Here is a 23295-nt window from a genome sequence, read left to right on the forward strand (position 1 = left end):
CCCTACATGCACCTCGACCCCAGACCCCAGTATTCCTCCCCTCTGATTTATCAGTCACATCCAGTCCCCAGTTTGTCTAAGTCTCTCTCACACCTCCCTTCTCTTCTCTTGGTTTACACCCTCATTTCTCACCGAGACCTTTTCAGTCACAGGCACACTGGACTCCACACTGACACAGAAGTGAGCTTTCTCAGCTGTTCTGGTACAAATCCATACCAGCTGCATGGGCGAGGGGACCACGCCTGTTTATTTCTGAGATACGAGTGTCAAAACAGACCCAGTCACGATACAAAGAATTCCACAGTTTGGCTGCAATTGGGTAGTCTGCCACCTTCAAATTACGGCGATTAAAGGGCACTTACTGTGCAAAATGGGGACTGGCCCACGACCCATCAGGGCTGCAGCGGGGCGGTGCTGGTGCCAAGTGGGAAGCTGGCCTGGAGGCTCCTCCTCCCACTTCAGACCTCGCTTGGAACTAGGTAAGGGGAGACTGGTCACAAGTTCGTTTCAAGTTTTTATTGTGATTCCTTATTTTCATACATGACTAACAACTTTCCCCAAAGGGATGCTACACAATCTCCATTCTGAAAGGATAGAATGTATTGACTGATCGTCAAAAATCCCTGTCAGGAAACTCCCTTGCTTTATCCTTGCTGCAGATGCCAGTCCAGCCCTGTTTCTGCTTCCGTCACACCGACAGGATCAGGCTCTGTGCTCGCTCAAGAACAAGCTGCAGGGACGTGTTCTGGATTCCCGTGGGTAAGTGCAGCTGGGATACTCAAAAGGCTGGGCCCCAACTTAAAGAGCTTTTTTCATATTTTTTTCTTTTAAATTTAGACTGTTAGAGCTGGATTATTAATCCAAGATTTGTGTTTGCCTTGGCTAGGCCAAAGCTTCCTCCGGACCAGGCTACTGGGCAGGGGCCTGTGTCCGATTTTCCTTCCACAGAGGAAGGCATCAGTCAGCCAGGAGATAGTCCTTCCCAAAGCAGCCACTGTCCCAGGCCCTGCTGGCTCCCAGAACTGCATGACAGAGCCAGAAGCCTTGCTCTCCCCTCTTAAAGAACCTATCTGGGCCATCTTCCCTCCTTCCTACCTGGCGGGGGCCCCTCATGATCATCATCACACACTCTGCGTTCTAATCTGTGACGCCCAGGGAGCGCGCTGGGCTCCACCCGGCCTGCACCCTGGGACCTTTCCTAATCTGGTACATCTTTGCCAAAGAAACCCCGACTGGGGGGTCATCCTCCCCCTATTTTTCTCTTGTTTGTGCTGACACTTCAGGTGGCTGTGCTGCCACAGGGGGCTCTGGCTCCAGAGGGAGTGACGGTGGCTTTGTGAGCTGGGATGTTCCTCCAGCACCTAGTAACAGAACAGACCGCTTCAGTTCTCAGTTCCAGAAGAAAGCGTCATTTCACTGTTAAGTTTCAAGAAGAAACCCCGTATTTTGTGGGACTAGTGGGACTGTGGCGTATCTTTGCAGGTGTGAAGGAAAACCATGACTGAAGAAATAAAGCAAGTCAAGTTTGTCTTCAATGACCTTATAAGAGAAATCTTTAATTACCTGCACCATGCTGACTTATATGATAAGGCAATGGGAATAAAGCAAGACTACATCAGGAGAGGTACCGTAATGTTTCTAACTTGAATATTGTGAAGTCCCAGCTTACTGACCATCCAAATAAGCCTGCCAGTAGCTGTTACACAATTTGCCTTAAGAGAACAAGTGACAATCTGGTCACCCTCAGGCTTTTTTTCCTCTTCTAGGCTACACTACATTGGACATGCTCTGAGTCTGAAAAGCCAAACCTCATTCAAAGCTGGAATCTCTGCAGGCATGTGTGGCTGGTACTCACAGGTCCCCATACAGCTGTGCACAGCTTCCTACCTGAGGGAGGCTTCCTGCACGCAGCTGCTGAAGACATCGCCTGTCCTAGAGCTTGATTGGAGCCCAGAGGCTGCTGGAAACTCGTAGCTTTGTTGGTTGAAGTGGTCCGGTGCTTTGATTTGGGATCTTTAACTGGTTTAGTCCAGACCAGGGCCTCCCCAACCTGGAGAGCAGCTCCCAACTTCTGGGCCACCTCAACCATCTTGTGTCCACATGGGAAGGAAAAACAAAGTCACAGGTATGACCAGCAGATATGAGTTTCCTGCTAGGCCTTCGGGGGAGGGGGTGTCTGCTGTACTAGCACTTGAGGGAGGAAGTACTTCCTGCAAAGAAGTCGTTCTCAAACAGCAGAGAACACATACCCTAAGTGGATGGCAAGAGTGTTCTTAAAGGCTCTCAAAACCCAGTAATTCAAGGTTGGTGCATTCAGTGCATTACTGGACTGAATTCCTGCCTTCCCTATGTGAGAAGTGGGAGGAAGCTACAAAGAGACACAGAACTCAACTTAAATGAGCTGTATTATCAGTAACAGGTAACTCGGGAAGCCCAAATTTCCTTATATTTTCTTCCAGGAAAGTTTTTTCTCAAGCTATTACTAACTTAAGAATTCATGCCATCAAGAACATTAAAGCCAAAACAGGCATGAGCCTATAATATATTAGGTACCTTTATATACATTATATATTATATATTATATATATATGTGTGTGTGTGTGTGTGTGTGTATATATACACATACACCTAATATTTGGATTATTTGGGCTTGATTCCAAAGTCTCCTGACAGCTTGCCTATGACTCCTGGGAGCTGGGGAGGGACGTACCTCCGGATCGAAGTCCAGGGAGCTACTGTCCTTGAGCATGTTGACTTTCTTCTCCATCTCCTGGTACTGGGCCCGGGCGCCGCCCTTCTCGCCCTGGTTGTACAGCAGCACGGCGTAGTTCAGGTTTACTAGAGGGTTACACCTGTGCCAGCAGACAGTCTGTGGGGCTGGGGCTTCAGAGCTCCTTCTCATTACACAAAAACAGCAGAGATAGCTCCATCCCACAGCAAGCTAGGGGACACACATGGTGTGTGCACCAGTGGAGAAGAATCAAGGAATTAACTGCCCAACCAGCAAAGCAGGTATTGGGACCAAGTCTGACATCCTGGCCCTCAAGAGACCAAAAAGGGATCCCGACTCAGCTGCCTAACTGACGCCCGTAGAATACACCCCAGGAGAGTCAAGTTCATCTTCGATTTAAACTGAGCCCAGAGAGCATGTGCTATTCCAGCGAGCCCACGTCTACCAACACCCAAGCCCACTGCCAGCTCTTTCTCTGGCCTCCCGACTACTTAGGGCTGGAAAGATTGTCTCACAAAGAGTCATTGTCGGCCTGCTGTGCACAAGGGCAGAGAAGCAGCCGGGCTAACTCAGGCAACCACTGACTGTGGCGCCACCTTGTGGCTTTGGGGAGTCCAGCCCTCCCAACACCTCTCCTGACGGAGCAGCTCACTTGTCCAGGCGCACGGCCTCTGTGTAGGCTCTCCTGGCATTCTCTGTGTCTTCCAGGTTGGTCAGAGCCACTGCAACAAAGAAAGTGAGCGCTGCGGCTGGAGAGCCCAGCGTAGGAAACAAGGGGAATATGTGAAGACAGCAGCTCATTCAGCCCCCAGACGTGGCTCCTACTGCACCCTCTCCGGTTCCAGCACCACCACCTGCTCAGCCATTCAGCTTGGATACCTGGTGTCATCTCCAGCAGTCCCCGCTCCACAGTTAACCAGCTGCCAAGTTCCACGGATCCCACTTTTTGCAGCTCCTTTGGTGACACTGCCCTTGCTGAGTTATGTCGGGTTTTCCATCTCGTTCCCCAGGGGCATGTCCCCACCTGCTTCCAGCCCCTTGCCACAGTGCTGCCAGGTATCTTGCTGACAGACAGCAAATGTGACCACGGCACTAGCTACTTGAGCAGCCTCACTCCTCTCCATCACTCATAACCATCATCTTTAAACTGCTCTTCAGCAACAGAACACTCACCCCTTTCTAGTCAGTATTTTCTGGAAGGCTGATCTATAAAACAAAAACAGCTGCTCTGGAAGCCCTGCCTGCTCCACCCACCCACCAACCATGCACCTGCTTCTAGCAGACACAAGAGGAGAGCTAGGAATACATGGCCTCGGGGAGCACGTCTACAGCCCCTGTGCTGTACCCACGGCCCTCCGAGCTCTGACCCCAGACCACCTCCCCTGACCAGTCTCCCACTAACAGCCAGGTCCACCCTGCAGCTCCAGGGCTGCAGGCCTTCACTCGGGCTCCTCAGCCATTCTGTGCTACTGAATTCCAGCTCACCTTTCAAACCCCACTGTGAAGACTCTCTCTACTTCATGAAATCAGGATTGCTACTCATGTGCTACAGTACAGCTGTTTACACTCTTGTATCCCATTCCAGCTGGGCTCTCTGTATTTGTACTCAGGTAAATACCAAATACCCACCACTCAACTTGCTTTCACAACCTTTCTCTTATAAATCAGAACACCAAATGACCCAAAAAACCACCTGAGAACTACTGTCACTAAGAACATGGAAACTGCTTTTAGGTGTACACTTAGTCAACTTGGTATATGGAGAAATAGCCCCCAGAAAGAGTGTTTAGTCAATACTTTTATAGTAACATGAATAACAGACTGTAATAATGATACCAAAACCAACATACCATTCACTGGCTGATTGATCATATAATCCTCTCATCAATCCTATGGGCTACAGCCAGTAACTAGTAGAGGCAGGACCCTCCCTAATGCCCGAGATCTTAACACTTGATGAAAACTGGAGCTTAGATGGGCTCAATGTATATAAAACCGAGTCGTCAAGCCGAGGGAAAACCATGGTACAAGGTGAACTAGGGATCAGCCTGACTTAACCTGCTGGTCTTCAGGTGAAATCCCCCCAAGTCCGGAGCAACAGCACGCTCTGTCGTCTCTCTCTCGTATTTCTTCAGGCTCTAGGACGGTAACCCAGATTCCCATGGCATCTGCAAGGGAGTGGCTTCCATGGGACATTTAACCACATTTGACTCCTACGACTAACTCGCTCCCCTCATTACAGCCTGCGGAGGGGCCTCCAGGTAAACGTCTTACCAGCCAAGAGCATGTAGAGCTCCCCCATCTTGGGCTGGAAGTTGATGGCGGCGCTGAGGAAGTGGAAAGCCGACGCGTACTGCTGCATGGTCAAGTGCACGAGGCCCAGGTTGTACAGGATCTTCCAGTCGAAGGGTGCCAAGTAGTTGGCTCGTTTCAGGCAGCTGATGGCCTGGAGGAGAGGGGGGCCCTCCGTGAGAGGTGGGGCAAGCTGGGCAGCCCCAGTAACTAGGAACACAAAGCAGGAAGAGGACACTCACTGCCACGTATTTCTTCTTGCCAAAGAAACACATTCCGATGTTATTCCAGAGCGGAGGACTTTCTGGAACAGCACAAGCGACAACTCTGTATTTGGTGAGGGCAACATCAAAGTCCCCATGGGTCTGCATCATGCTGCCTGCTGCCAAGATGGCCTGAAAACGTGACAAGTTGGTGACTCAGTCATTCCCAGAAGGCTGGAGCAGTGAAGCAGCCTTCCTGAGTCGAGACACTGAGCAGGCGCATCAGCTCTGGGGGGCAAGAAGCTGCTTCCAGGGGCCTACATGACACCCCAGCCACACGACAGACACTCCTGCCCCAACACCAGGGCTCTCCGGCAGGACAAGAACAGAGACAGTGTCGCTGAGCACCCAGCTCGTCTGTTTCCTACTTCTTGCCAGGAAAGTCAGTGCTTCAGAGAAATAGGGTCTTCAAGTAAAAACTGCCATCAACCTGTTCCCTGCAGCCCCTGCTTGGTATCAAGGTGTTCTAGACAACTCACATGCACCTGCCTTCAGCCACTTAAGGTTCAGCTCATTCTGCCACAGGGCAAGAGGTGAGTCAACTCGAGCTTCCCCAGCCCAGTGCTTCAGGTCTCTAAGCAAAAGGGTGGAAGTCAGGCTGACACAGCTGCCGAGACAGGCCTGGGTCTGTGCCCCGAACAAGCAGCCTGTTTCACTGCTTCTCCCTCAAGGATGCTCATCCACTTGATGGTGATCTCACCCTCAAAGTCGCATCTGGACAGCTGTGACCTCAGACTCATCAAGAGTCTGGAAGCAGTTTTACCAGGTTTATTTCTGACAGCAGTTGTGGAGGCTTTGCTAACTTCCTGAGTAACACACGCAGCTTCAGCAGCCCGACAGCTTCGCTCTCTGCACAAGCTACAGCCCTGATACAGCAAATGTGCTCTTTCAGGAGAAAAGCAGCAGAGCACTAACGCTTCGCAGTGTTTCCAAGTAAGAAGAGCCATCTTCATGGCTTTTCTAAGAAAAGGGTACTTTCTCAGGTATTCAAAATGTTTTCAGGGCCAGATCACCTGTGGGAGCAAGGGGGCCATCTGTGTGAAGGCTCTGGGGTTTGACAGCCTGCAGTACCTTGTAGTTGGTAGGGTCATAAGTCAGTGCATTTCCAAGATGTTCAAATGCCTTCTGGTAAATGCCGAGCTTGGAGAAAAGCAAACCAGAGAATTACATTGCAGGGGAGATAGCAGTAGGAGACTGGCCAACCACACCCTCAACAGACACACTCTGACTTTTCTGAGTTCTTTTGACAAAAAAAAGAGCTAGATACCAGATTTTAAAAAAAGAAAACGAAGATCCCCACAGTTGTTTGCCCTCCTATTTTGTTGATTTGTCCCCTAACAAGGTCATAGTGGCTATTTGCCAGGAACCATCTGGCCACACTAGTGCTTTTCTGCACTAATGCCTCTTGGCAGGAAATGGGCTGGTTAGCCTCATCTCCCCTGGGCCAACCTCCCGAGCCAAAGCCCAGGAAGGCCCAGGGTTACACTCCCTTTGAAAGAAAAATGAAACAGACAAAAAGGCCACCACAGTGGCAAAGCTGGAGGCAGGATCTGCTGAGCAGGGAACTTGGGGGACTGATATGGGCAGCGCAGGGAGCGGCCCCTCAGGGATCCCTGGGCCCCAGGGCCTCAAGCTGATACAGGAAAGTGATGGAGCTAAAAGAATCCCATACTCTCAGCAATGTGGAGAGGGGGGAAACTTCTTATTCTAGATAATGCTTTGCCTTCTCTCTTTCCTACAGGGCCCGGCTGAGAAGAACGAACAGAACTGGCCTTTGCCAGCCTCAGTAGTATCGCAAGTGTCTCCTCCCACAATAAAATGCCAGCCCCCTGAACACAGTTATTTCTCATACATGTTCTTTCCGTGGTTGGGTAAGAAGTATGATTGCACAAGGCTTACAGATTTATTTGCTTCTGATTTGAATGCAGAAAATTAATTCCTTTAGCAGACAGTATCAAATGCAGAGAGTAGGGTTCATGTGCTTTAGTCAGCTGTGTTGAAGTAAAATAAAAATGCGGGAAAACACCACACACAGACCCAATGGCACGTCTAACGTCAGCGCAGGGACAAGCCAAGAATTCTCCTCACCTGCAAGTAGAGCAATCCTAAAGTTGTAAGAAGTTCTGTGTTTTCCGGGGAGAACCTGCAACACAGAGAGGCTCAGAGGGAAAGCAGGCGTGTCTAAGACCCTGCTGCGCCGCCCACGCCCCGAGCGGACTCCTGAAGGGATCTGGGAACTGCCCTCGAAAGCACGTCCCCTCAACCCTACAGGACTTAGACCTCGGACTCCTTTCTCAGGACCCTGTCTGAGTGCCGAAGCCCTCGGAAAGAACCTGTGGAATAGCCTGCGTCACTGTTTTGGTTACACTAATAGAATTAAAGCATAATCCTTTATAAACCAAGTCAGTCTAGAACACACACGGCTTTAGCCACTTCCCTCTAGTGAGATTTTTTTTGTTGTTCTCACCAGAAAAACAATGCCAGGCAGCATGATTTTCCGTGTAATTTAGGATCCCAAGGTCCCTAATTCTCTGCTCCATAGTAAACAAAAAGCCATACTAAACAGCCAAACTAAAAAAGGAAGACACATACCAGCTCTAGGGAAGAATTAGCTGTTGGCTTTGGGGAGTAAACACTGGCTTAAGTAAAAGATTATCTGCCTTTCCAATCCCTCACTGATACTTGTCTTTGTCACAAAACCAAAGCAACACTGAGCAGAGACAATCTGACCACAGGATCATCAGACAGTTTCAACAGTGAAAATGGCAGGTGAGGAACAACGTCTCCTGTTTCTACGGAATGAGGTAACACACTAGTCACCTCTGGGGAGACCAGAACCGGAGGGCCAAAGCCCCAGCCAGGGAAGGCCTGCCTGAGCTGGCCAAACAGAGCTTCCTCAGTTCAGCTGAGAACTTGCCCTTCACTTTTTGCCATAAATACCCATTCTGATCACCCTCCTTCCCCAAACCAAGCACATAAAACCTCCGTGATTCTGGTGGCATCCATCCCCCACATAAAACATGACTACTCTCTCCAAAGCCGTGGGTCATAAACAACGGTGTCCACAATCTCAGCGAGGCTCCAGATGGTCAGCTGTCCTCTTCTCTCCCTTGAGAATCTCAGCGACTTAAGTAAGTCCTTGACCAGCCACTGGAAGAATGTGTGAGCTAACGTGATTTCTGAGCCAACTTCTAGATTGCAGGAGTCAGGGGTCAAGGCTCCCACCCGGCACCACGGAGGTCTAACACATGCTACATTCACTCCCTCCTCCTTGTCCACATCAACGCAGCCTCTTGATGACAGAAGTCTTTTCTAGCTTAACGAACCAAAGGATTTTTATGTTGTTTTATCAGTTTAGATACAAAATATGGTTGAAGAAAATTCAGAAGCAGTGTTCTAATACAACCAGAAAAGTTACTATAATGGTAGAAGACAAGTTAATTAACAAATTAAAAGAAATCTAAGTTTAGTTCAGAGTCTAATTATCAGGAATAATAGACTCTGTGGCCTTGAAACCAGGCATTCTATCAAGTGACCAAACAAGTGAGGCACTGAAGCATTTTCCTACAGCTACCCGCCTTAAACAAACAAGACCCTACACAGAAAACACGGTAGCACGTGTCCGTACAGAGTTAACAGAACACCATACTGGGAAAGCCCATCAGTTCCATTATCGATAGGGGTTTGGCCACCCTAATGATATTTTTCAAAAACAGGGATTGGTCTCAAGGCTAATAAGTCCAGATCTTTATTACTGAATCAGATTTCTTTCCCTAATATCTCTGGGAACACAAAATCTTCCGTAAAGTTTAAAACCACAATGGCAGACTGCCAGCTCACTCCCAAATCTGTTCTCTCCTTCCTCTCGAGTAAGTCTGCCCACCTCCCCTGCAGCTAGGTGTGGCCTCCTCACTCATTTCGAACCTTAGAATGTGAGCAGGAACAACGTGCAACTAACTGCCTGTTTTCTGTACTCAGCTTCCCATACCACCTCCCCCGAGCATGCCTGGGGCATGGATGCTACAACCATGCAAGTGCAGACGACGACCTAAGGAATCAGGGGTGAATGTGGAAGGCACCTGGATCCCTAACTGACCTTGCAGAGCAGAGCTGCCCAGCGAGGCTAGACCAGCCACACTAACAGATGGGAAAGAAACATAAGTCTTCATCATTTAAGCCACTGGAAGCTCTAAATATTAGCTTAACATTTACTCTTAACTCATCCAACTAGTAACCAGTCACATGTTCTCTCAGCCTTGGGAGTTCATGACTGCTCCCATTTCCGTTTCAGTTTCTCACTGCTCTAAAGGAAACAGACACACTTACTCCACTGCTTTCTTGTAGATTTCGATGGCCTTGTCCAGGTCTCCCTCCAGCAGGTGGATCTTGCCCAGCATTATGTAGGTCAGATCATGCCTGTTCAGATGCAGGGCATTGTGCAGCTGGTCTTGTGCCTAACAAGGTTGATGGAGTGAAGAGACGCACATCACTACCATGAAAGGACAGTGACTCTGTGTGGCTAATGTAAAGACAGAGCCCCGGCTGTCCTAATGCAGGAACATCACATTTCAGCAAACACCCCACTACCCAAAAAACCGACACACCCAAACTGCTTGCTCCCAGAACAGCTACAACATGGGGCGCCTGCCTCTAGAGCCACCTGGGGGGTTTGTACAGAATAATTAACCTTTTGAGTGTTTCCTGATTCCTGATATTCATCCTCATGACTTGTATGTTATAAGTCAAGAGGGACATCGTAGTACAGAGTGAGCATGGCCCCAAACTCGGCCTCAGTTGCATCGCTGACTGACTACACACCCTTCCCAAGGGGTGCACCTCATTTTCCTCACCAACTTTTTTTTAATTTAAGTATAGTTGATTTACATTTCAGGTGTTGAGTGATTCAGTTATATATACATATATATATTCTTTTTCAGATTCCTTTCCATTATAGATTACAAGAAATTGAATATAGTTCCCTGTTCTATACAGCAGGTCCCTGCTGTTTATCTGTTTTTTTATATAATAGTGTGTATATGTTAATCCCAAACTCCTAATTTATCCCTCCCTTCCTTTCCCCTTTGGTAACCGTAAGTTTGTTTTCTATGTCTGAGTCTATTTCTGTTTGTAAATAAATTCATTTGTATCACTTTTTAGGTATCTGTCTTTCTTTCTTCACTTAGTATGATAATCTCTGAGTCCATCCATGGCAGTGTTTCACTCTTTTTTTATGGCTGAGTACTATTCGTGTGTGTGTGTGCGTGTGCGCGTGTGCGCGCTTTGTTCAGTCCTTCGCTGATTCAGCAAGTGAGTTACATAAATGCCAGGTATTGTATTTGCTTAACCTGCTAGGTTTACAGTAAAATCTAAATATAATTCTCCTCCTCAGTACAGGTCTCACCAAAAACCAATCCCACCTCTCCCGTGGCTCAGAATAATCCTATGAATAGAAACATACTTGCTTGAAATACCCTCTGAAGAAAAAAAAGCTCCTAATCAAGGATATAACACTGTAGATCTCAATGTGACCAGAAAACCTATGGGACCCATGAAATATGTATATTTTATTTTTATTTATATATGTATATGTATATGTATGTATGTATATATATATATGTATATATGTGTAGGCATTATTTATTATATATCTCTCAGGACAGAAAGTTATTCTCACACCTCAACTGCTGATATATAGATTTTTTTCCCACACCCCTGAGGAATTGATTAAATTGCGTCACTTTACAGATTGATACAAATTAAACACCACCAAATGGGTACCAACTAATTCAGATTCTCAGTCCTGTCAGCATTAGAGAAAGGAGAATGAAACTTCACCATCACCATGTGAGAGCTTTATGAAGGAAACTACCCAGCCCCACAGTCATTAACCTAATCTGTCCCTCAGTTAAGACACGCACATCTTCTCCCTTTATCTGAGTACCAGGGTAAGCGCACAGCTTTTCTGATACAACAGCCACGGCACTACAGCCTTATCACAATGAAATAGAAAATCTCACATGGAAAATAACCTTAAAAACTCAAACTCTCAGAAATCAGTTCTACTTAAGATTAAAAATTCATTTCCAATGACCTTAAAAACTAAAATCAGTTGCCACTGGAACAGAAGTTACCTCACATGGTCGTAATTAACACTTTTAAGACCTACGGGTCCACTTTTTGAACATTTTGTTTCTGTTCTGGAAAATTAAACTGGGGGATGGAAAATAAGGAGAGGAGAAAAGCAATTAGATCGCCACTCCCTCATCGTACTTCTAGAATTTGTCTTTTTTTTTTTTTAAAGCAGAAAAAAAAATGGATAACAAGTGAGAATAAAAATGGGGATAAATGTAGATGGCACTTTCCATTTTCACTTCCAAATACTTCTGCAAACAGTAGGAGTAACACCAAACGAGCAGTGGCATCTCTAACAAGTGGACCCTCAGGGAAAGCCCCAGCCAACCGCTCAGCCACACCAACATTTCTATAAATTACCTTGTTGAACTGTTTCAGATAAATGTAGCAAACTCCTAGGTTATGGCAGATCTCCTGCACGCAAAAGAAAGGGACACCAGTGTAAGTTCCACAGTAACTATTAGAAACACAAGCGTCTAGAGATTATTCTTGCTCGGCAAAGTTTAAACTTTAAAAACCTGCACTATGGTGTGTTTTGTTTTTGGTTTTACTTGAATGTGACTCAGATTATAAGAGAAAAGCAGAATAAACAGGTGATCCTGACTCTGTGCAGCACCTTGGGGTGCACACCCACCCCGTTCCTATAATTGTCTTCTCTAAAAGCTGCCCACCGCACAAACCCTTTGTGCCCTCTTCTCAGAAGATACTCCCAGAGCCCCTCCTCCAACCCTAAGGAAATATGTATGTAAATACATACATCAGATTCCTTTTCCTAGGAATTCACTAGGTGATGTGAACTTGGGGACTGACACCTCCATCTGGAGGCCCCTAGGATGGAACACACATAATGTGACTGGAGCTAATCTACAGAAGTCTACAGCACAGGTCAGCAAACTATGGCCCATGGGCCAAATCCATCCTCTCTTTTTTGTAAATAAAGTCATACTGGAACACAGCCACGACCATTCGTCATGTATCTACAGCTCTTCTGCACTAAAACTTCAGAGTTAAGTAGTTGCAATAGAAACTGTATGAAGCTGCAAAGCTTAAAATATTAACTGGCTCTTTACCATAAAAAAAAAAAGTTTGCAAACCTCTGATCTACAGAAAGAAAAAAAAATCAAGCAGAAATGCAGAGAAGCTACCTTGGCTGCTGACAGTTTCTGTATTTCCTGACCTTGAGCTCTACAGAATCTCTCGAACTCCCCTGTATTACATCTCCCTTTATTTAAGGCAGCTTTAGAGAAAGAAGAATGCAAGTTTGAGGAAACCACTCTTGGGAAACAGGACCATCTTGTTATTAGGGGGGAGGTGCAGAAGTTTCCCTCTCCAAAGAAAAGTGAACCCTCAAGGGCTCAGAGACAACAATGGGTTTAACGCTCCCCGAGTCTTCTGAAGTAACAACAAAGTAGTTACTTCACTGCTTCTACGCCAGATGTTCGTATGTATTACTTTCATTTCCCCAGCAAATCTGCCAGGTTAGTATAACAATTCTGATTTTAGAGATAAGGAAACTGAAGCTCAGAGAAGTAGTCTGCCTAAGACAAAAAGTGTCAGCACTGGGTTTGGGGTTTTTTTTTAGTTCAAAATCTTGAAGAATATCAACTGTACATAAATGTAGACAGAATCACCACATACTCATCATCCTGTCCCAACAACCGTCCAACCCATACCTCACCTATTCCACTACTTTTTAAAGCAAACACCAGACAGCATAACATTTTATTGACAAACATTTCAGTATGTGTTCCTAAAGGATCTTTTTTTCACCTACACACAATACCATTATCATACCTGAAAAAAATTAGTAACTGCTTAATATCAGATACTGAATCATGTTCAAATTTCTTTCAAAAATATTTTTCTTAAATCATAATCCAAATAACATCCCCACATTGCAAAGCACTGAGATACGAGGTCAGGCCTGCCTCTAAAACTTGTGTACCTTCTGCTTCATTTCCCTGGAAGAACGTACACATGGAGCTGGAGACAGGAGAAATGCAGCCCTTAAACGTCCCAGAAGCTGACTAACCCCCAGCCTTCTGAAATCACTTGTCACAGGCATCGTCTGAGAAAGCAGCAGCAACATGCCTTAAACGGACAACCAAGGAAAGTTTGAAATTTGAAAAGGAAATCGGAACAAATCAGGGTTAAATCTTGTCTTTCATGGGGTAAGAGGATGCAGCTGACATCCTGCAAAGGTAATTGGTACAGCAGAAAGATCACAGGCCAAAAGTAAGGAATCTTAGACTCCAGGCCTAAATTCTGGCTCTGGTTTGCCACTACCTCACTGTACACCCTTCAGCAAATCATTCCATCTCCCAAAGCCTCAGTTTCCCCACTTGTCAATGGGGAAACTCTCGCTACTTAACAGAGCTGTTCTAAAAGGCAAATGAGATCATGGCAGAAGGAATTATTATTCCCCTGTCGAGCCAGACTGTGGGATACCCTGAGGAGTGCAAGAAAGTAGGGCTACAGGTTTTCTGCTGGCCACAGGCACTTATGAAGCGTGGAGGGCCAAGAGTGGCTGTCTGGGGAATGGCCACCTCTACTGGCACCAAGGGACTGGTTACCCCCGTTGAGCCGGTAATACCAAACGAGCTCTTTCAACCAACTGTACGGATGAACACTCTCCCTTCCCCCGTCACGTTCCTGAGCTCTCCTGTCTCACTTCCTCCCTGTCTCTCTCTATGGGCTCAGTTTCTCTCTCGTTCAGCCCTTTAAAATTGTTTTTCCCATGGTTCCACCCTCAGCTCACTGCAGAGTGATCTCATCCGATTTCATGGTTTTGTCACCTTTATGTTGTTGACTCCAAAATGTGTATTTCTAGCCCAGAACACTTGGAGTTTCAGACTTCTATATCCAGCGAGGTACCAGACACATCTCAATTTAGATATCCTACCAGAAGCTAAAATTCCCCTCATGTCCATAATCTCCTAAAAGATAGGATTTAACTGATTTGTTATCATCACCCTCTCCCAAAACTTGCTTTTCTTCCTTCCTTTATTTCCTATTTTAGCTGACTGTCCCATAAATCACCACTCCATCTCTGCATCTGCAGCCCAGTGCCTGGCACATAGCAGACATTCATTTGTCAAAAGAACAACTAAATGAATGAAAGAGTAACTAAATTTTCCTTTATCTGTGGCTTCACTGTGGCCTTTGGTTATAAAAATACTCAATGGCAAAAAGACCTAAACATCTCAGTCTTTAGACAAGTAGAAAAGTAACTGACAAATTAAACACATTCCAAAAATAACAGTACCATGAACTGCCCGGAAAACCCAGACTAGCTCTTTATACGAATCAGTCTAATCCTTCATTCATAGATGTCTTTCCAAGAATCACCTGATATCTGAAAAAGCCAACAGCTGTGAAAAAGAAAAACCAAAATAGAGAAAAAAGAAGATCACTGTGGAAACTAGAAGAGAACTTCAGAGAGACATGGCGAGGCTACTGGAGCAGAGAAAAGACAGAGCAGAAAACAGTGTGACAAACGCTGCTAGGTAGGTATCTAACATCCACTCTCTTCGTTTACCTTCCTAACAGAACCCTGATTTTGTTTAGCGTGACAATGTGTCCAACTTCAAAACTATTTTCTCAACCTTTCTTAAAAAAAGGTGTAGTTGATACGACATAAGTGGAAGTCTGTCAGGGATTTCTGGGAAAGTTATACTTTCTTGATAAAGATTGTTATCTTTTTTCTTTGTTGTTTCCTCTTTACCCCTACCTAGAATGATGATGTGATGTTAGAGCTGCAGCAACCATCTTGTAACCATGAAGAAAAAGCCTCAGCCTTGACATTCTTGGACCACCAAGTCAAAGTCAACAACTACTTATCTGGACTTCTTTTTTCATAAGAAAAAATACAAACTCCTAACTTGTAAAGCCAGTGTTTAGTCAGACTTATTGTTGCAGTTATACACAATCCCTAACTGATATAAAGAGACAATAAAGAGCAAAAACTAATCAAAGAACTACTCAAAGAAAATGTCCGACCCAAAGGCAAGGGTATTCAAAGTGAGAGAGCCCACTGAGTGTTCACAGACAATGGGGAAAAAAAACTATTACTGACATCTCAGAACTCCAGTGACGAAAGAAAAAAATCCTCAAAAAAGATTTCCTCCAGAGAGGAAAGTGGGGTTATTAACAAGCATCAGACTGGTAACAGACTGCTCATCAGCAACACTGACTGCCAGAAAACCAGGCAGCAATGTCTGCTAAGTTATGAGGAAACATGGTTTTTTTAATCTTATACCTAGCCAAATCATCAATTAACTGTGCAGATAAAATAAAGACACTGTTGGTATGTAAGAATTCAGTAATAATAACAAAGGACAGCCACATGATAAATGGAACCATTAGCATGTTACTAATAACAAGGAACAAAGTTTCCCACTCACCCAGTCTTTCTGGTTAAGTTTAGCTGCTTCATTATATACTTCAGTGGCAGCTTTATGTTTTCCCAGAAGAAATCTTGGAAAGAAATACATTTTCCATAATTATTAACACAAATCTTTCACAAGACTAACCCCACCAGTCCCACATCTGACTCATGTTCCACCCCCTAGAGAATTCTGGAAGCCTCCTCCCTATGAGCTGGTCGTGGTTTGGCCAGTGAGGCTGGTGTACACCAAGAGCAGAAGCTCTCTCAGTAGGGACTGTACTGGTAGCTGTTCCAAGGCCTTGGTCCCATTCTACACCAATTTTAGTGAAAGTCTTCTGTAATTTATTTTCCACAATGTACTACAAATGTAGACCAAAAACAAAATGAGCCAAATTATATACTGCGTTAAACAAGAACTGCCACAATTTATCATCCTCGTCTATTAGGGACATGCTCTTCTCGACCGAGTCTAAGGCTTTCTCCGTGATACTGGGTCATAATTCTGGAGACAATGGGGGAAAACCCAGCCTCTGTGCAAAGACAGTTCAGGTGTGAATGACAATGTAGGTAAGAAAGTGAGGATGGGAACTCCACGGAACACGTTACTACCCTGGACTAATAAAGCTCTTAGTACTTAACAGCTTAGAGAGACTCTGCCTGCATCCAGGAACCTTCAGGGCATTCACTCAGCAAACATTTCCCCAAAACCTACTGTGTGGCTAAAATTATGCTTAGTGTTAGAACAGTAGATGAGAAAAATCCCAGGGGTTGCCAACACAGTTAGGGTGACATCAGGCACAAGATGGCACTATTTATATGAGAAATACTATCAGTGCTCCCCCATCAAATTAGAACATGGCGCTCGAAATACTCCGTTCCTTTACACTAGCTATCTCATTTTTTCAAATTTCAAAATTAACCCACACTCTTCAAAGGGGATCCGAGCCACCTCTCAAGCAGCACCCCCTCCAAGTACCAGCCCGGCCTGAGGACGCACTTTACACTGCCCCGGGCCTCCAGGCGGCCTGCACTCACAGAGATCTGGCCACCTGCTTGAGGTTGTCAGCACACGGAGGGCTGAGAACTGCGCACGTCTGAAAGAGGTCCAGAGATTCTTGGATATTTCCTTCCAGGCGAAGTATCAATGCTGCCAAGAAATAGAAAACAGAAAATAAAATCACATTCCAGGAAGAAAGGAGCCTGGCATCAGAAAATTTGGAGAAGAGGGAGTTGGGACTCATATCAAAGTCCTTTGGACAACTGTATCTTTAATACAATCAGATGTGACTTTAGATGGACTGAAACAAGTAGCTAAGTTGTTCATAAGTCAAAACCTTTTTCAATAAGGTATCTCAAACCTACGTCTACTTCCACTCCCAGCATCCACCACACAGATAATCAGGTGCCTTGTAAATTACCCCACAAACTCTTCACTGTAATAACATTCCTATGGCTCCCTATCAGATGCTCTACTATGGTAATTCAACTTCCACCCGATGGTCCACAGAGAGTACACCCAAATGGGGCAAGTGCAATCAATAGCCCAAGTCCAACAAGGAGATTCTGGCAAAGAATATAGTAATATTTCAGACTTGTTTTTCAGCATAGCAACCAATTATAATCATTTTTCCTAGGCCTAAGTTTTCAGAAGAATTTACACGCTTGAGTATTAAGAGGCACTGTAATTCTGGAAATTGTGATATCAGGAATAAAAGCCTTTTTTTTTTTTGCATGATGTCCTAGATATGTCAATATCTTACCAATTACGTCACAAAATTACATAGTAATCTGAAGACCACAAATGCAATGAGTGGTAAACAAAACTATTCATTTACACCAAAACGTCAAAAAGAAAGTTCCTAGAAAAACTAAGAATGCCACTTTGGGCACTTAAGAGTAAAATTTCAGTCAGAGGTTCCTATATTTGGTTTCTGATGAATTTCATTTATTCTCTTTTTTATCCTGTACACCTCTAGGCTTCTTCCCTTCATCCTGACTCATCTTACAAAAAATCCTCAAGCTTTTTCCTCATCTCTTTTAGCTTGACTACAAGGAACCCTTCCAAAAGCCTCTTCTGGACCTGAAACTGCTCCATGAGGGAGGGATCCTAACATCCAGAAACTACAGCCAGAAACTACAAAAGCAGTGAAGGACAGTAGTAATTTTTTTGACAGAACTAGTTACTTTTGAGGCCAAATCCAGCACAAGACCTATGTTCCAATTTCAAAAACAGTAATATTGAGTAAAACCTTTGTGGAACATGTACTTAAATTTAAGTATTTCACAAGTAGTTTGCTTTTTCCAGGGCCCAGGCAGAGTGTGCATTTCTCTAGCGAGAAGAGAAGTACACGTCTTACCTTGGACATAGATAGCATATTCACATAACCCCTGAGTCTCCTGAAGCTGCTCCTTGATAACAGCCTGAAAGAGGAAGAAACAGCACTTCTGAAAAGTAGTTAAGTGTCTTCAAATGTATTTAAGAAAAGGTAGACATGGACAAGGAACATATATAAGAAATCTACAATACTAACAATTACTAATAAAGTATTTCATTCAGATTATTTTTTAATTTCGACTCTCTTCTTATGATTACTTACTCCATAACAAAGGTCAGCAAATAACAGCCCACAGGCCAAATCAGACCCACAAAGCCTATTTCTCTAGAGAGCTCTCAAGCTAAGAGTGGTTTTTATTTTTTAACAGGGCTATTTTACAAAACTAGTAAGAGAAAACTCATACAACTCTAACAAAAGAACAATCTAATCAAAAAATGAGCAGAAGACCTAAATAAGCATTTCTCCAGAGACATAAGATAGTCAAGAGGCACATGAAAAGATGCTCAATATCGTGCATTATTAGAGAAATGCAAATCAAAACTACAATGAGCTATCACCTCACACTGGTCAGAAAGGCCATCATTAAAAAGTCCACAAATGATAAACGTTGGAGAGAGGGGATGGAAAAAATGGAACCCTCCTACACTGTTGATGGGAAAGTAATTTGGTGTAGCCACTGTAGAAAACAGTATGGAGATGACTTAAAAAACTAAAAATAGACTTACCCTATGATCCAGCAATCCCACTCCTAGGCATGTATACAGAGAAAACTCTTAATTCAAAAAGATTACATGCACCCCAATGTTCACCGCAGCATTATTTACAACAGCTAAGACATGGACGCAACCTAAATGTCCATGGACAGATGACTGGACAAAGAAGCTGTGGTGTGTATTTATATGATGGAATACTACTCAGCCATAAAAAAGAGTGAAATAATGCCATTTGCAGCAACATGGATGGACCTAGAGATTATTATACTAGTGAAGTAAGTCAGAAAGAGAAAGACAAATATCATGATATCACTTTTATGTGGAATCTAAAAAAGGATACAAATGAACTTACTTATAAAACAGAAACAAGACTCACAAACATAGAAAACAAACTTATGGTTACCAAAGGGGGAAAGGAGGGGAGGGATAAATTAGGAGTTTGGGATTAGCAGATACAAACTACTATATATAAAATACACAAACTACAAGGTCTTACTGTATAGCACAGGGAACTACATTCAGTATCTTATAATAACCTATAATAAAAAGTATATGAAAAGAATATATATGTATGTATGTATATATAGATACATATATATATACACACGTATAACTGAATCACTATGCTGTATACCAGAAACTAATACAACACCGTAAATCAACAATACTTCAATTAAAAAATTAAATTACAAAAATATAATAAGAGAAGATGAAGATATGAGACACTTGAACTTGACCCACAGCCTGTGGTCAAACCCAGCCAACCTACAGCCAATCTGAAGGCCCAAGAGTAATAAATGTCCGTTGTTGGAGGCCACTGACATTTTGAGTTTGTTTCTTAAGCAGCATTACCACAGCAAAAGCTAACCGATGCCCAACTGTGGGGAAACAAGAATTCACACATCATTAGTGGGACACAAACTGCCACAAACTCTGAGGGACAGACACTGTCAGCTGCCTAAACAAAGCCTGCCTCTCATTTTTTCTATCACCGCAGTCTCTCACCTTGCATGCTTCATAATCCTTCCGGATATAGTGGAGATGTATCAACCAGTTCTGCTTTTCCAAAATAGGAAACTCTGGGGCTGGGAATCGTATTTTGACAAAACAAACAACAAAGTCATGTTAGATTTTCCCCTGAGCATTGTCCTCATGTCCAAACTAACCACAAGCATATTGCAATGGCACGTTAAATTCTTCATGCTGCTGACCATACGAATACAGCATATCAAAAAAGTACAGAATATTAAATAGAGATACTTGTCCTAATAATATATTGAATATATGCTTCTTTTCAGTTTTGTGGCTATAGTTATCAGTTTCTTGACTGATAATTTGGCTTGAAGAGAAAAATAGAATCATTTGTTGTCTCTCCTCTCTCCGCCCCTTGTTTTAGAAGGTGAATAAGATGACATTCTAAAGGATATTTCAGGTGTGTTACTAACAAAATATATAGAACATAGTTAGCATCACATCTGATAGATCAGAGGACCAAAACAGATAAACAGTCTCAGCCACAGGTCAGACGTGAAACATCCTACCGCGGCCCCGGGATGAGAAGTCAGTGATGAAAACAGTACCTGAGTCACTGAAAATGATGCATGACCGAAAGTCACTATCCCCTTGAATTCAAAAGTTTAAAATACTAGTAAAATTTAATTAAGAAATTACTTTTCTATGGGAAACAAAAGAGGAGATTCACACCAACCTCAGTAGAGCGGTGACCTCAAGGAAGAGGGAGAAATGGAATTAGAAGAAATAAAAAGGACTTCAACTCTTTAATGCTTTACTTCTCAAAAATATTTAAAGCTCTGAAGTATACATGCCTAAGTGTTATTTATGAATTCTAGCCTGCAAGTACATGTATTTTAATGTATGTCTGAGATGTTCCCTGATTTTTAAAAATGCAAAAGAAAGGGTACAGCAAGGAAAGAGAAGGAAATGATTTGTAATCATTCTGTTCCAGAACCTTAGGAGATACATCTGAAGAAAACTTAAGACTTCTATGTCCATAATATGAGACAAAAGGGGAAAAAAAGACCCAGAATTAATTAATGTTGCTGGAACACAAAAATTAAGAGCTAAAGCTGCTACTCCTTCCTAAGAATACAGAGTATCAATGAAATTGGTGAGGTGAAATTATGACAGAAGTATGGCTATGATTTTATATGCCAGAAGAAAGAAAAAGGTAAAACGCTAAGCAACTGACTCTTCATCTTCCAATCACCCACGTTATGAGTGGGAACACCCTTTTAGTCAGCAAAAGCCTATCTGAGATCCTTCAATGACTTTTGTCTCCCTCCTTAATTTCCCCCAACCCCTACCAATCATCAGATCTCAGCCACTTATGTTCTGCCTAACCACTTACAGTATCAAATTTCCTACTGAAGATCACACAAGTCACCAACTTAAAAGACGGACAGCAGTGTGTGCATGTGAAGTGGGTAAAGAAATGCACTATAATGAGTAGTTCTGGGACAAGATTACTGAGTAATCTTGGACCACGTCTCAATCATACGGCCTCTGTCACCTACCCTCTCAAGGGAGAGGGTAAAAGGGAAGGAGACAATGAATCCTTTCAGTTTACAATATCCCTAAGTATCACTGCTTCTACAGCCTGAAAGAAAATTTATAAAATGCAAATGAGTCCTGCCTATTATTAAATCTCACAGTAAAAGATAAGTCATTTTTTGTGTTCCCTGGGTGAAGAAAGGAGAAAAAAATGTTCAATCTGGAAGGTATCTCAAGGGCCCCGAGGCTCACAAAATGGAATCCTAGGGATCAGAAGGGAAAGCAACACCAAATCCAAGCGCTCCAAGGTCATGTCGCACTCCTGGGAGATGCAGTTTGTCCAAAAGCTAAAAGAACTTTAGGTTCATCAAAGACTTTAGAAATCATTTCAGTGCCCCGTAACTATCTATTACTGTGCAATTTTGGAAAATTTAGTTTCCTCAACTATAAAACAGAGACTCATTCATTCATTTATTCATTCGTTCAACAAACATTCATCAAGAACCTATCACGTGCCAGGCACTGTTCTGGGCACTGGGGATGCGAAAGTGAACAAAACTGATCCCCTGCTTTCAGGGCAGGGTTGGGGGATTGGTCAGAGTGTGCCAGCCAAGGGGATAGATGCTGATAAGCTTATATATTTATGAGCGATATTTTTCTCACTTTTAAACAGCAGGGTCAGGGAATAAAATATCCTCACAGAGTTGTAAGGACTGAATGATAATACATATAAAGAGGTTCAAGTACTGTCCGGTACACAGTAAGCCCTAAGTAAGTGTTAGCTGTTATTTTTATTATTAGTAGTCATTTTCAAAGATGAGGAAATTCTGGATAACACAGAAATCCCTAGAGACTATGAATCCTGAATTTACAGTTAGAATTTTACCTGTAAATGTATAAGTTGAATTTCTTGTATTCCAAATCATTGCTCATAAACAGGGATACTGGTTCTTACATACTTTCACAAGTAGTATGAGAATCACCTATGTGAAAGATTCTCTAAGATAGGCATATAAGTGCAAAGTAGAGCCTCCTCTATGTTACAGCAGAGCAAGGTGGTCATCTGCGATGCTACACTTTAAGAGTTTATATCACCATGGAGGTCAGGTGGCCAGCTGATGACATAAGGACAAGGTAAGCCTTTCAGCCTGGTGGTAAGCCTCCCTCCCACACTGCCCCTGCCAACATCTTCGATGAAGACGAGTTAACACCTTTCACTTGTCTACTGTCAAGTCCTCCTTCACATGGCCAGCTCCCACATGCTCCTCCACCATCACCAAGGCAGGGGCGCGTAAGGCTGGCAATCTGGCAACAATACTCCCTTGCCCTTCTCTTCTCCTGCCCGCATTCTAACTCTTTTGTGACATCTCTCTTCCCCTCTAAGAACACACCAGATATATCTTAAACAATTCCATAAACAAATAAACATGACATTAGAAGGATGTCTTCCCTGTAATTTTTCCTAAGTGCTAAATTCTCATAGAAATAACTCAAACTCAAACTTCTACAATAAACAAATTAATGCTAATGAACAGCATCCTGGATATGTGGAAAGAAGCTCAGCTGAAAATTACTGTGCTTAGAATTTTTCGTTGAAAAATTTTCTAAAATGATTACGGCTTTTGTAAGTACATTATAAATGAATCCTTCTTTGGTACAGGCTCTCTTACAGGACTTGCAAACACATAACATATAGCACACTGGCTTTTCATACATAGAATTCCAATCCTGGTTCAATACCAGCCTTCGATGGGACTCAGAGTAAGTCATTTAACATCTCTGGGCCTCCATTTTTCCCCTATAATTTTTGCTGGAAAATTATGAAAGATCTGAAAACGGTCATTCAATAAATGTTAATTTTGTCATGTGATACTAGGAATTATAACACTTTTCCACCTGAATATATTATTTGGGACATCAAAAAATATAA

The 23295-nt window shown here is 43.5% G+C and overlaps 1 protein-coding gene across 3 annotated transcripts in view; it reads right to left on the bottom strand.

Annotated features, from left to right (window-relative positions):
* Window positions 1–501: 501 nt before the first annotated feature.
* BBS4 (Bardet-Biedl syndrome 4) overlaps window positions 502–23295 on the bottom strand; it is a 38171-nt gene continuing 15377 nt past the window's right edge. Inside the window, exons 3-16 of one of the 3 annotated variants that reach the window (XM_010955298.3) lie at window positions 19860–19939; window positions 18163–18226; window positions 16841–16952; window positions 15822–15894; window positions 11779–11832; window positions 9613–9740; window positions 7375–7429; window positions 6358–6426; window positions 5266–5418; window positions 5006–5177; window positions 3384–3453; window positions 2711–2852; window positions 1888–2089; window positions 502–1361 (exon numbers count right to left, since the gene is read on the bottom strand). In XM_010955298.3, coding sequence (XP_010953600.2) covers window positions 1252–1361; window positions 1888–2089; window positions 2711–2852; window positions 3384–3453; window positions 5006–5177; window positions 5266–5418; window positions 6358–6426; window positions 7375–7429; window positions 9613–9740; window positions 11779–11832; window positions 15822–15894; window positions 16841–16952; window positions 18163–18226; window positions 19860–19939 — 1484 coding nt within the window. In that variant the 3' untranslated portion in view covers window positions 502–1251. The remainder of the gene's footprint in view (window positions 1362–1887; window positions 2090–2710; window positions 2853–3383; window positions 3454–5005; window positions 5178–5265; window positions 5419–6357; window positions 6427–7374; window positions 7430–9612; window positions 9741–11778; window positions 11833–15821; window positions 15895–16840; window positions 16953–18162; window positions 18227–19859; window positions 19940–23295) is intronic. The other 2 variants (XM_010955300.3, XM_045516895.2) reach the window with 2 other exon arrangements.

The sequence above is a fragment of the Camelus bactrianus genome, chromosome 27 (genome assembly GCF_048773025.1).
Source record: "Camelus bactrianus isolate YW-2024 breed Bactrian camel chromosome 27, ASM4877302v1, whole genome shotgun sequence".
NCBI lineage: Eukaryota > Metazoa > Chordata > Mammalia > Artiodactyla > Camelidae > Camelus > Camelus bactrianus.